The sequence below is a fragment of the Symphalangus syndactylus genome, chromosome 3 (genome assembly GCF_028878055.3).
Source record: "Symphalangus syndactylus isolate Jambi chromosome 3, NHGRI_mSymSyn1-v2.1_pri, whole genome shotgun sequence".
Lineage (NCBI taxonomy): Eukaryota > Metazoa > Chordata > Mammalia > Primates > Hylobatidae > Symphalangus > Symphalangus syndactylus.
The window spans coordinates 47,496,975-47,511,203 of NC_072425.2; the positions used below are offsets into that span (position 1 = coordinate 47,496,975).

Below are 14,229 nucleotides of genomic sequence, written 5' to 3' on the forward strand. Positions count from 1 at the left end.
TTTTGGAGTTTTATGGATGCTGCATTACATAGGCATGATTGACTAAATAATTGATCATCGGTCATTAGGTGATAACTTTGTTATTAACTCCTTGGGGTTTGGGGCTGAGAGTCTCAGTCCTCTAACCATGCCTTGGTCTTTCTGTTGACCAGCCTCTGTCCTGAAGCTGTCTAGGGGTCCCCAGCCACCAGTCGTCTCATTAGCATACAAAAGACACTCATCACCCCAGAGATTCTAAGGGTTTTAGGAGCTGCACATCTGAACATGGGGAAGAAAACCAAACATGTATTTCAGTATGTCACAGGTGCCAAGAAAATTTAATGGGGGAAAGATCAGTATTTTCAAGAAATGGTGCTGGAACAACTGGTAGCCAAATGCAAAAGAATAAAGTTGAACACTTACCACTATGTACAAAATTAACTTAAAATGGATAAAAGACCTAAGTAGAAGAATTAAAACTATACAACTCTAGGCTGGGCGTGGTGGCTCACGCCTGTAATCCCAGCACTTTGGGAGGCCGAGGCAGGTGGATTATTTGAGGTCAGGAGTTCGAGACCAGTCTGGCCAACATGGTGAAACCCCATCTCTACTAAAAATACAAAAATTGGCTGGGCAGTAGTGGTGCATGCCTGTAGTCCCAGCTACTCGGGAGGCTGAGGCAGGAGAATCGCTTGAACCCGGGAGGAGGAGGTTGTGGTGAGCTGAGATCACACCACTGCACTCCAGTCTGGGCGAGAGAGTGAGACCCTGTCTCAAAAAAGAACAAACAAACAAATAAAACAACTATACAGCTCTTAGAAAACAGCAGTAAATCTTTGTAGGCAATGGAGTCTTAGATACAACACCAAAAGCACAGGCAACCCAAGAAAGAATAAACTGGACTTCCTCAAAATTAAAAACTTTTGTGTATCAAAAGACACTATCAAGAAAGTGAATTACAACTGATCTAGAGATAATTTTGTAAGTGAAAACAACATACAATTGGGAGAAAATATTTGCAAATCATATGTCTGATAAGGGTCCAGTGGCTTGAATATATAAAGAACTCTAACAACTCAATAATAAAAGTAATCTAATTAAAAATTGATAAAGAACTTGAATACATTTCTCCAGAGAACATAATCAAATGGCCAATAAGCACATGAAAAGATACTCAACATCAATAGTCATCGCAAATGCAAATTAAGACTATAATGAGATACAACTTCACACCCACTGGGATAGTTATCATCCAAAAGTCAGATAATAACAAGTTTTGGCAATGATGTGGAGAAATCGGAACCTTTATATACTGCCAAGACTGATATAAAGTGGTACAGCTACTTTGGGAAACAGTCTGGCACTTTCTCAAAAAGTTAAGCATACAATTACTTTTTTTTTTTTTTTTGAGACAGAGTCTTGCTCTGTTGCCTAGGCTGGAGAGCAATGGCATGATCTCGGCTCACTGCAGCCTCCCCGTCCTGGGCTCAAGCAATTCTCATGGCTCAGCCTCCCAAGCAGCTGGGACTACAGGCATGCGCCACTACCCCTGGCTAATTTCGTATTTTCAGTAGAGACAGGTTTCACCATGTTGGCCAGGCTGGTCTCTTAACTCCTGACCTCAAGTGATCCACCCGCCTCAGCCTCCCAAAGTGCTGGGATGACAAGTGTGAGCCACTGTGCCCAGCCTAGAGTTACTTTTTGACCTACTAATTGGTATATACCCAAGAGAAATGAAAATGTGCATCCACACAAAAACTTGTTCATGACCGCTCATAGCAGCACTATTTTTTAGGCAATGGAGTCTTAGATATAACAGCACTATTTTTTAGTGCTGCTATGGGCAGTCATGAACAAGTTTTTATGTGGATCTATAGTAGCCAAAAGGTAGACAAAGTGACATTGGTTTACTTCAGTGCTTGTCAAGCTGGGCCTCTTGAGCCTAAGGGGGTCCCTGGGGTATGGGTATAGGGGTGATGAGAGTCCAGTCTCACTTACTATTAGAAAAGTGATTTAGATATGATTTCTCACCAACCAAACCAGCAAAATCATTCCCCCAAATCCTGAAACTCAAACCCTTGGTGTGGACGAGGAAAATGGGCAATGGGCACTGCTTAATGGTGGGAGGGGGTGGCCTGTTTCCCTGGAGGGTGACTTGGCGCCATGTCCACAGCTGCCACCCTCTGATTAAGGAATGATTACAGATGTGTACAAAGAGCTAGCGTGGGAGGATGTCATCCCTGCCTTCTTTCTAGGAGCCCTGCATGGGACATCCTTGCCCTTATCCGACAGAGGCGATCTGGTTCCCCAGGCAGTGGGAGCACTCTGCAGCTGTTTAAATGACAGTGTCCCACACTACAATCAAAGCCCCTTCATAGGCCATGAACTGAGTTAGTGGACTGGGCTAGGATTTAAAAAGCAGGGAGAAAATATTAGAAAGCAGCCTTTCTAGTAAGGTTAAGTGCTGTCCTGTGACCCGTTGGTCCCAAGTTGTGTATGTGTGCAAGAACCGTGTGTTTAGAACATGTTTATACAGTGGGTCAGAGTCAGAAAAATATGAAAACCAATGATGTAAATGAATACTGAAGGACACGGCATAGGGTTTATCCAGTCAAAATTTACCAAGCAGTTTATGCAACCTAACGCATATTATGATTCCATTTTATAAAAATAACTCACATACATGGAAATATGCTATGGACAGTGGCTGTCTCTAGATTCCAGGATTTTATTATTTATTTATTCGTTTATTTGAGACAGAGTCTCATTCTGTTGCTCAGGCCAGAGCGAAGTGGCATGATCTTGGCTCACTGCAACCTCCAACCTCCCGGGTTCAAGCAATTCTCATGCCTCGGCCTCCCCAGTAGCTGGGATTACTGGTGTGTGCCACCACGCCTGGCTAACTTTTTGTATTTTTAGTAGATATGGGGTTTCATCATGTTGCCTCGGCTGGCCCCAAACTCCTGAGCTCAGGTGATCTGCTCGCCTTGGCCTCCCAAAGTGCTAGGATTACAGGCGTGAGCCACCGCGCCCAGCTCAGGATTTTAAAGTTATCCTTTTGCTGGTTTCATAAATTCTTTTTTCTACAATACGCATATATTCCTTTTGGAATAATAAGCAATGAAAGGTAGCACATTGGGGTGGGGGTGGGGGGAGCACAGAAAAGAACAGGAGATTGCTTTTGCCTTGATGGAAGGGGACTCCTCACTCTCCTGGCTTCAGTGCACAAAGGCCACCAAGCTAACCAAGCAGGGCCTCACTGGGTGGAGCAGACCAGGAGAGCAGGGTGAGTGTCCCCAGGTGAGGGAACTGCACTCAGAGGGTCACAGAGCTGTCAGGGGCTGGAAATTTAGGGGCTGGGGCCTCCTAGGTCTATGGCTGAGGAAACCTGTCCAGATGACACACAGAGCTACTGACAAATGAAGCCTGTATGCTCAGGCCATGTAATCGAAGAAGAGAGTTGACGAGCAAGAGACTGGCAGGCTGGAGGACTCCAAGAGAATGATCTGAGCATCACAGGACTAAAGGGCCTGGAAGATTTTTTTTTTTTTCCAAAATATTGCAATTTGCTCAGACAAATTGTGGCACAAATACCAATCAACATTGGATTAGTAATTTGTTGGGTCTAGGAACCAGTGCAGAGTTGCAATTATAACCCATACTTGTTTAATCTGTTAAATTAAAATATCATTTTCCCATGACCTTTATTTCATTTTTCAAGATGACGTGCCATGCCCTTCCCAGCATGCTGTTTGGAGGTGATGTCCTTTGAAGTTCTGGTGCCTATTTTAAGTGACTGATTCCTGGTACTCACCCTCCCTGCTAACCACGTGGACTTCCCCTTTCATTCTTGCCTTCCTCATGGGAAGAGGGCTCCACATGAGCAGGGACCATGCTGTGTCCTGTTCGCTGGTAAAGCTACAGTGCCCAGCACAGAGCAAGGGTGGAGGGATGAAGGGAGGGAGGGATGGACGGAAAGTAGTTAGGCAGGTAGATGGACAGGGAAGGAGTCTGTATAAGAAAGCGTTTATTCATGGTGGGGTGGAGGGTCACACATACAGGCCCTGGATAGTGTGCAGGGACTGCTTCCAGCTGTCCTTCCAGCGCTGAGCCTCCTTCATCTGAGATGTGCAGTCATCCTGGATCCTCTTCAGCTCCTCCTCAAATGATGCTAAATATTTCTAGAAGGAAGGTAGCAGGAGGGGTCCACATGAGGAGAGACATCTAGACCCTCTTCCCTAGGGCAATGCTGTAACTTGCTGGCAGGTGGTTTTTAACCCATTCCAGGCACTGGCAAGAGTTCCCCAAGTCACTTCTCAGGTAGAAACCAGGTAGGCCTAGTTGTTTCCCCCATTTTACAAGATAGGGAAACTGAGGCTCAGAGCCTGGCCTGGGGTCACCCAGCTAGAAGGAGGCTGAGCAGGGACTAGGACCTGTGTCTGACTCTAGGCTCAGCACTCCTTCCTGAGCTCTGTCCCACATTGAGTCCTCTTGGGAGCTCCGGGCTCTGGGTTTTTGGGTAGGCTGGGCCTTCCAGGCCTCCCGCCCCCAGTGAACTCAGCAGGCTGAGCCGTACCCTCTGCCTGGGGCTTGAAGGGGAAGCTGGGGGAAGGCAGACCCTGGGCACTTCAGCCTCTCCCAATAAGGGGGCCAGCTGGTCTCTGGGCAGGACAAGGTTTCTCTCTGGGCATCGGGACCAAAGGTCCACAGATCTTCAAAGCCAAGAGGTCCCTCAGGTGGCATCTGGGTGTAGCCTTCTCATCAGGGCGTCCCCAGGGGTTCTGACAGGCACTGGGATCAAATCCTGGCTCTGCCACTCTGTAGTGGCATAGAGGGGACAAGTTTCTTTAAGCCTCAGTGTCCTCATCAATGAAATGAGGATAATAATTTTACCTCCCTTGTGGAGTTGTTAGGAGGATTCAGTGAGATGCCTCATGTCAAGAGCAGAAGCTCTCAGTAAGTACTTCCCAGTTAAATTCTCAGGAGCTGTGACTGCTCCTGCTGCTGTGTCCCCGCTGAGCCTACGGCTACCATTGCTTCCGTGCCTGGTGACAACGTTCCCTAGCTGTGACACTACTGTGCCTTTGGAAAGCCTTTCTTCACCCCTAATCTGGGTGGGATGTCCCTCAGCTGGGCTCCCACAGCATTGGGATCATGCCTCAGACACACTAACGTCCTCGTGCCTGTGAACGGCAACTGTCCTGAGTGTTGAGACCTGCAGCTCTGGGGTGCACTGACATGTGTTGCCTGCTGCACCAACCAAATGTTGGGTGCTGGGTGATGGGAAGCTCCCCCTTCCCAAGGCAGCTGACCTGAGCTGTGCTCCCTGGGACACACCTACTCCACCCTGTCTCACCAGGTACACAGCATCTCGGGCTTCCACAGCCGCCAAGTGGCCCAGGGTGGTTTTGGTGGTGGATATCGATGATGTTGGCCGGAGAAGAATCTTGTTTTGGATGGTGACTTCGGTGGGTTTGATCCCTGGCCACTTCCTACAAACAAACATATGTGAAAATCTCACAGGCTTGTCTTCATCTTTCATAATCCACCTACCAACCCTGTTGGAAAAGCTTAGCATTTCTTTGAAAAAAATATCATGGCTTTAAATATCTTAATGAAAAGAAAAAACATACTGAGCGTGAATGCTTCACTTGTTCAAGCTGTTTCATATTAGCCCCCACTGGTCTCATCACTGTGCACAGTCTGGGGTTCTGGGGGGGAAAGGGAGTGCCGCAGCTCAAGTTGCTCCCCTTTCTGAGCCTCAGTTTACTCACTGATCTGCCAGCCAGGTGGTGGCCACCAGTGTCTGGTATGCTTTTCCTATGATGCTCTAAACACCACTTCTGAGAACACAGCTGGGCAAATCACTGCTCTGCTTCTTCTTGCAGAATCACACTCTTGGGGCACAGGGGACAGGCACATTGCCAACTCTCTTCACACATGGCAGACAGCTGGAGTGGCTCACAATGCCAGCAGTGACCCGAGAATGTGTCTCCCACTTAGCAAAGCCTCCCTTTCATCGTGGGACCCTTTGGTGGGTCCTTATCATGTGAACTAATAGCTGTTGAGCTATTCCTATGTGCTGGGGCACCCCAGGTACTACCTCATTTAACTTTCTCTTGATAATATCATGGTAGGCGGCCATGCTCATTTCATAGATGAGGAAACTAAGGCTCAGAACACAATGCCTTTCCCAGGTCTGTCTGACTTCAGAGCCCAAGCCCCTAACCATTACACTGCACCACCCCCAGCAGATACAGCCATTTACAGTAGTCCTTGCTGCTCTTGGTTCTCACCTGCTTCCACGTTCAATCAGGGATTTCTCACTCTCTTCCTTCAGGGAGAGCCCAGTGAGTTTCCTTCGTATGAGCATTGATATTTTCTGTTTGGGGGGCTCCATCCCTAGAGGCAAAAGACAGGCTAGTGACTGCAGCCTCACCGACAGCCTGAGATCGAGGGATTTCTCCTGGCATTACACTTAGAGGAGGGAGGACTGGCACCCCTCCTCCCCACTTGGAGTTATGGCAGGCTGAGCCCTCTCCACGGAGAAGGTGAATGCACCAGCCACACAGCTCGGGGTGGTGACAGGGGCAGGTGGTCATGGCTGGAGGAATCTGAGCAGTGGTGTGGGTGCTGTTCCCAGCTCCAAACCCAAGCTTGATGCTCTGACGTTCCTGCAGTTTCCATGAGTCCCCGGATATGGTTCATAGAGACTTCTTTGGCTTAGGCTAGCTCATACGGGTTCCAAACTAAGACCTCCCCTGGAACAAACACGTTCAAGGTTGTCCCTGGACTATCTAGCTCAATAATCCAATCTTTGATGCTCTGATGTTCTTTCTAGATCGGGGGCAAGGGGGTGGGGGGCTCTGTGTGCAGGGAGCCAGCAGGCAACCTGTACACTCCTCTGCAATGAATGGCAGGGCCCGGTGGCCTGGCTCAGATGCCGAGTTACGGAGCAGTCAGGCCTTCTAGGGCCTGGTGCAGGGAGTCTTCTTGGCTCAGGGGTTCCTTGCAAGGGACTGTGATCTGCTCCACTACCAGCTTGCCTGCCTGTTCTCCCTGGAGTCTCGACCCCAGCATCTCTGCAAGGCCCTGATTTCCCAAACGAGGCTCACCTTTGACAGAGACCTCTGATACAGAAAAGTGACCAACACTTCAAAAATCTGTACACTCTTTGATCCAGACACTGCACTTCTAGGAGTCGGTTGCCCTAGAGATGCATGGATGCAGAGATTCTCTTCAGCACAATTACAGGAGTGGGAAATTGGAAATGGTCCAAAGTTCAATAGCAAAGGGACTAATTAGTAAGTTACAATGCTTATTACATTATGATGTGCAGCAACTGAAAAAGCTGAAGAGGAGGAGTGTTGACTGGCCAGCCTGGCCAAGGTTCACCTGCAGGGAAATCAGGTCACAAAAGCGCCCAAGCCCTGTAATTTTCCCCAGCCACCCTGACATACAGGCCTGTGCCCAAAGGGAAAGGCCTGGCAGGGTGAACAGCAAGTGCAAAGGGCGCTGCTTTCAGGGCAGAAGGACTGTGTTCTTCACTTGCTTCTTGGTTTGTACTGATTTTCTTGTTTTACTGGAATGAACATTTATTGTTTTTGTAATTGAAAACCTTTACAAATAAAAAGGATGTATTTTAATTACTTTATATATCAGCGATAAATGGATAACATTTAATGTATGATTTTAATCTTATAGTTATAAAAGTAATATGCACATTATTAAAAATGTAAACATCACTTCATGATGAAAAAAAAGGTTTTAGGGATCTCCCTCAATCCCACCCAGCAGAGGTCATCATCAGCAGTTTGGTACCTGTCTCTCTGTCTCTGTTTCTCACACAGATTCATTTAAACAGATGTGAGTATGCATGTTGATATCACGCATGTGTTTTAAAAGATGTGATCATAGACATGTCCTGTTTGTCCATTTGTTTTTTCACACAACAGCCCTCCTTCATGTCTTTCCATGTCAGCACATGCAGACCTACTTTAACAGCTGTGTGGTATTTACCTGCACATCTGGCACCCTCATTTATGCATCCAATTTTCTTTGTTTTTGAGTCGGGGTCTTGCTCTCTTGCCAGGCTGGAGTGCAGTGGTATGATCAAGACTCATAGCAGTCTCGACTTCCCAGACTTAAGCAATCCTCCCACCTCAGCACCCTCCCAACTACCCTCCACCTCCAGGAGCTGGAGTTGGAACTACACGTGCACACCACCACACCGAGCTAATCTTTAAATTTTTAGTAGAGATGGGGTTTTGCCATGTTGCCCAGGCTTGTCTCAAATTCCTGGGCTCAAGAGGTCCACCCACCTCAGCCTCTCAAGTGCTGGGATTGCAGGTGCGGGCCCCTGTGCCTGGCCCATTGAATTTTCTGTATATCAATGTTAGTGTTGCTTCCAATTCTTTGCCATTTCAAACAGTGCTGTGAATATTTTTGAACATATACCTTTGAAAAAGTGTCCGAGTATTTCTCTCAGATAAATTCCTAGAATTAGATGTGCTAGACCAAATGTCTACACACTCACAATTTTGACAGGGACTGACAAATTGTTCTCTATGACAGCGGTATCCATGTACGTTCTACCAAGAGTCTCTGCGGAGTCTCTGTTTCTTGACATTCTTTTACGTTGTTACCAAATGTAAAAACTTTGCCAGGCTATTGGTGAGAAATGATATCTAAATAATGCTTAGATTTTCATTTTTCATCATCAGTGAAGCTGAGCATTTTTTTACAGTGACTAGCCATATGAACTGCTTCTCTTTTGAAGAGCATGTGTTTGTCCTTTGTCTCTTTAAAAATTTGACCTGTGAGAGTTCTTTATACCATAGGGATATTAACTCTTTCTCTGATCTGTAAGTTGTGAGGAATACTTTTCCAGTTTGTGGTTTGTCTTTCCATCTTTTGACATTTTTCTGTTTTTGTTTTGGCTACCAGCCATTCCCTCTATGGCTTCCAGCTCTCCTGTCATACTTAGAAAAGGTGTCCCTAACCCCAAGAGTACGGAAATGTTTACTTAATAGGGTTTCATTTTTTATATATAAACGTTGAGTCATCTGGCATTTGCTTTTTAATCAAAAAGCTGTTTTTAAGGAAAACAAAAATTAATCAATCCCCTCAATGGATCACTTGTTTTCACTCTGATAGAGGTGGGGAAAGCAGACCCCTACCCAACCTAGCCCTCACCAGCCCCCCAGGGCCATGGCACAAGGCTGGTGGTGCCTCTTACTTGCAACCTGGACATCGTCAATGGTGACCACCTCATCCAACTGCAGTAGGAACTTCTCAGTGAAGGTAGCCAAGTTGGTTATGAAAACCTGGCCATTCCTTCTGGTACATTCCTGGAAAAAACATGGTGAGCACAGTGCTGCTAGGAGAGGACCATCCCTCCAAGGCTAGCTGAAGAGGGGATGGGTGGACTCTGCAGGGAGATCTGGGGACCCAAGCCATTATATCCACTGTGTGCAAGTAACCAGCATCTGGCCCTCAGCCAGGAGGCCTCTCCCAAGATGTGATCTGGTTTAAACATAATAAATGATTCAGAAACGGCCAAGGGACACACACAGACAATTCACAGAAGAGGAAATAAAACTAGACATGGATCACTAAATAAAAGTTATCATCAGTAATTTTGTAATTAATTAATTTAGAAGTCAAAAAGGATACAAGTTAAAACAGCCAATAACGGCCATTTTTAGCTACAAAACCCAACCACGATCATGTCTGCTTTGGGCAAGATACCAACAAAGGGCTGCACCTGGTGCTGTCAGTGGCTGTCCATTGGGCTGTATTTGGAGCACACCTGGACTGGGGAATCAATGGTATCACTGACCTCCAGCTTCTCCCTGTTCATCCTAATCATGCTGTCCAGCTCTTCCTGCCTTTTCTCTTCACTTAAGTGTAGAGACTCCATTTCTTGGAAATGTATGGGGTGTCCAAGATTTAGATGGAGCTTCTGGGCATTTTTGTCCTTTAATCGAACAATCCAGAATTCAGCGGCAATGTTAACCCACCAAAAGTCACTGACTTGTGTCTTCTGTCAATTATGATTATGGCCAGACTCATGTGTCCTCTGGCCTGGGTGTGTGGGGGTGATGGGTGGGCAGAAGAGTGGCAGAGAGGTTAAGAGGGGGGCATGGCTGGAGCTGACTCGGGGGTTTGGAAGAGAAAAGTCTGAGCATCTGCCCGGCACAATCAGAGCTTTAGTCCAGTGAAATCAGCAGTACCCATGTTCCACAGCTCCAAGGACCAGTGTGGACAATTATTGTTGTCTTAATGACTACAGCCCCATGGAACTTAGTACACCCACCCATTATAGCCAACAAGGAGTTTACTGAACACCTTCTATGTAGAAGCTGTTGGCTCAGTTCTTATTTCGCCAATGGCTCCTGTCCCTCAGCCCCCATCCAAAAATCCCAAGCCCAGCTCATTTCTTCCCTTGGACTTGGCCCTGCCCACAACCTGCCACCATTTCTGAACTCCCAGTTTCCCTGGTCCTAGAGTGGAAGGGCTGGTCCTGGGGCCCTCACCTTTCCTTTCTCCAGCCGCTTCTGCTGTTCCTCAAACTGTCCTCGGATCTCCTTCACGGAGGTGAAAAACTTTTTCCAGTGGTGTTCCTTGAAATTCTCCATCACCAGCCAACACACTTGGGGCAGCAGCTCCTCAAATCTCCTCATCTGGATCCGTAATTCTGCCAGAATTGCGGGTAAGAGGCCAAGGGAGGGAACAGGTTAGAATCAACTTGCAGAGGCGATCTCTACAACAAAGGCCCAAAGCAACTTCCCAAAGAGAAAATCTTGGTCTCCAATGTGGTAAGAGCTATTCCATCAAAAGGGGTCCTGAGGTCAAACCAGTATAGAAAATACAGCGTTAGCCAGTTGCAGTGGCTTACACCTGAAATCCCAGCATTTTGGGAGGCTGAGGTGGGAGGATTGCTTGAGGCCAGGAGTTCAAGACCAGCTTGGGCAAGACCCTGTCTCTAAAAAAGTATTTAAACATTAGCCAGGCATGGTGGTACATGCCAGCTACTCAGGAGGCTGAAGTGGGAGGATTGCTTAAGCCCAGGAGTTTGAGGCTATGGTGAACTATAATTGCACCACACTCTAGCCTGGGCCACAGAGCAAGACCCTTTTTCTAAAACAAAATAAAATAAAGTAAAATAAAATAAAATATAATATAATAAAATAAAGGCTTAAATAAATTCAAAGGGCTTCTCCTATATACTCTGCAGACTTCTCATCTCATTTAAAATGCATTGTGCCTCGGCATTTTTGGCAAGTTCTCATCCATTATTTCAACTATTGCCTTGATTCTAGGTCTCCCTCTTTCTCTGTATCTCCAAATGTCAGTTTGTTAGACTTGCTCTTTCATTCACATCTCTTTACCTCTCTCCCATATTTTCATCTCTTTATATTTCTGTGTTACATTCTGGTTATTTTCTTTGGATTTGCCTTCCAGTTCACCAGTTCTACTTTCAGCTATATGTAACCTGGTAGTAAAGTCATGCATAGTTTTAAAATTTCAACTCTTAATTTTTCCTTCATGAAAGTTCTATTTTATTCTCTTTTATAGCTACTTGGTCATTTTCATAGTCTCTTGCTTCTTATTCATGTTTCCAATTCCCTCTTTTATTTAACTAGAAGTGTATTATTTTATGTTCTGTGTCTAATACTTCTAATATCTGAAGTCTTTGCTGGTCTCCTGCTGCCTCTTGCTCAAGGCATTTTGTTTCCTTGTGTTTATGGGGATTTTGTTGCTCTTTGTTTATTACTGTGAGCTCTTATTCTGGGCATTTTATTTGTGGGAATCCTTTGAGGCCTGAACCAAAGGTAGATTTTCCTAGAGAGAATTTGTTATATGTCCAACAAGCAAGCTTCTGAACACCACCAACTCAAGATCATTTTAAGCTCAGGTATTAGCTGGAGGTCTTTTGGATAAGCCAGAAAAGCAAAATTGAATTCATGTTTAGATAAGTGTGAATTATCTAAACATAAATTTAGAAACCACACAAGGACTGGCATATAGTTCTGGATTTCTCTTTGGAGTTTTTTTTCTTCACCCAGTACCATGGTTTTTGATAAGACAGTTTCCTTCTGTCTTATGGAGGGACAGAGGGAGGAGGTTGGTTTCCGTCTCATTTGCCTTACTCTGGAAGCCCTGTTGGGTTCCAGCTTTAGGTGGCTTGCTCCTTTTAGACTTCCCACTTTGGAGGTCTGTGGATTTGTCTCTTGTTCCCAATACCCTGGAGGCCATGAAAATAGAGGCTAAAGTTCACCTGGGAGTCAGCAAATGCCCCTAGGGCAATAACCAGGGTTACTACTCAATTTATCACTCAAGAGTTTCTATTTTCACTTAATTTTTGGCTTTTGTGTGTTTCTCACTTTACAGACAGCTTGCTAATGCATTTAAAAGATTTTATTACAAAAATATCTTATGCAGCATTTTACATGTTTTTAGTGGGAGAATGGATCCCCCATTAGCCTGCCAAGCTGCAGGAAACAGAAGTCTTCACTAGTTGTGAGTTTACCAGAGAGGGATGCAGTCTGCAGCATTTTCCAAGCCCATTTGACCACGGAACCCTTGTTTTGAGGACAATCATGTAGGATGGGATCCCCCAGAGATCACTTGGAGGAAATTCTGAGCTATAAAACAATGCCTGTAGTTTCAATTCCAGTCATTCAACAACCACAGCTATGAGCACTATCGCTGCTTAATTCCTTGTACATGCCAAGTCTGTGTGAGGAACTTAATCCTCAAGAAGGCCTTGTGGTGGGTGTTATTAATATCTGCAGTCCACAGACAAGAAAACTGAGGCTCTGGCTGGGCGCAGTGGCTCATGTCTGTAATCCCAGCACTTTGGGAGGCCAAGGCAAGCAGACCATCGGAGGTCAGGAGTTCGAGATCAGCCTCGTCAATGTGGTGAAACCCTGTCTTTACTAAAAATACAAAAATTAGCCAGGCATGGTGGCATGCACCTGTAGTCCCAGCTACTCAGGAGGCTGGGGCAGGAGAGTCTCTTGAACCCAGGAGACGGAGGTTGCAGTGAGCCGAGATTGCAGATTGTGCCACTGCACTCCAGCCTGGGCAATGGAGTGAGACTCTGTCTCAAAAAAAAAAAAAAATATATATATATAGAAAACTGAGGCTCAGAGAGGTGAGATCATTTGGCCAAGGTAATACAGCTGGGAAGTGGCAGGGCTGGGTCCTGGCCCAGTTCTGGCTATCCCCCGAACTCTCCTCCTTCTACCCAGAGGGCCTCTGAAACTGCACAGTAGACCACAGCAAAGTGTGATAGATTCATACAATGGAATATTATTCATTGATAAAAAGGAATTAAGTACTGGCACCATCTACAACATGCATAAACCTTGAAATGTTATGCAAAATGAATTAAGCCAGTCCCAAAGACTACACACTATACAATGCTATTCTCATGAAAGTAAAGAATAAGGAAGTCTATAGAGACAGAAAGTAGATTAGTGGTTGCTTTAGGCTGGGGAGGGGCTGGGGGATGGGGTTTCTAAAATTGACGGTAGCGGTGATTGCATAACTCTGTAAATAAACTAAAAACCACATTGAGTACACTACACGGGTAAATTTTATGGTATCCAAGTATCTCAATAAAGCTGTCAAAAATATCTGTAGAAGAAAGAAAATATTTTTAGAGGTACAAATCACCATATTTCTCAAGAAAAGTGAACTTTTTTCTTACATGGTTGCATTTCCCCAGTAAAATCTGATCATTGTTTTTACCTAATTTTAAGAGGTCAGCTTTTCACAGGGAAGCTCTTCTGCCTCCCCCAGAGGGGAGGATCCAGGCCACAGGGCCAAGGCTGAGCTCTACCACTGGCTTCGCACCCCGCCCCGCTCCCCGTGCCTACCTGCTGCCTATACTCACCTATGAGGCAGGAGTTGTGGTACTTATTTGCCTGGCTCTGGTACTCCAGGATCTTTTTGCTGATGTTCTCGGCACACTGGTCGAAGGTGTCATACATGCAGTCAGGCCTGGTGACCGGGCGTTTTTCTTTACGGTAGAACTCCTGCCAGAGAGGGTGACCATGTGTGGGTGAGGACCCCATGGGACTCTGGCCCTTGCTCCTGGGATCCACCAGCCTGCCCTCACCTCCACACTCCCTAGCCTTTGCTCGTGGCTTCCCCTGTGGAGGTGACACGGGCAGACACTCCTCCTTCCCTGCCCGCCCGTGTCGCCTCCCTGGACCCACCTGGAGTGAGTGGGGCCAT

At 46.1% G+C, this 14,229-nt stretch overlaps 1 protein-coding gene across 1 annotated transcript in view; it reads right to left on the minus strand.

Annotated features, from left to right (window-relative positions):
* Positions 1–3,989: 3,989 nt before the first annotated feature.
* The window catches only part of CCDC180 (coiled-coil domain containing 180), a 99,621-nt gene continuing 89,381 nt past the window's right edge, over positions 3,990–14,229 (minus strand). Inside the window, 7 exon segments of the mRNA XM_063636880.1 lie at positions 3,990–4,160; positions 5,336–5,471; positions 6,276–6,381; positions 9,218–9,329; positions 9,821–9,958; positions 10,518–10,678; positions 13,886–14,027. Of these exon segments, the coding sequence (XP_063492950.1) occupies positions 4,029–4,160; positions 5,336–5,471; positions 6,276–6,381; positions 9,218–9,329; positions 9,821–9,958; positions 10,518–10,678; positions 13,886–14,027 (927 nt within the window). The 3' untranslated portion in view covers positions 3,990–4,028.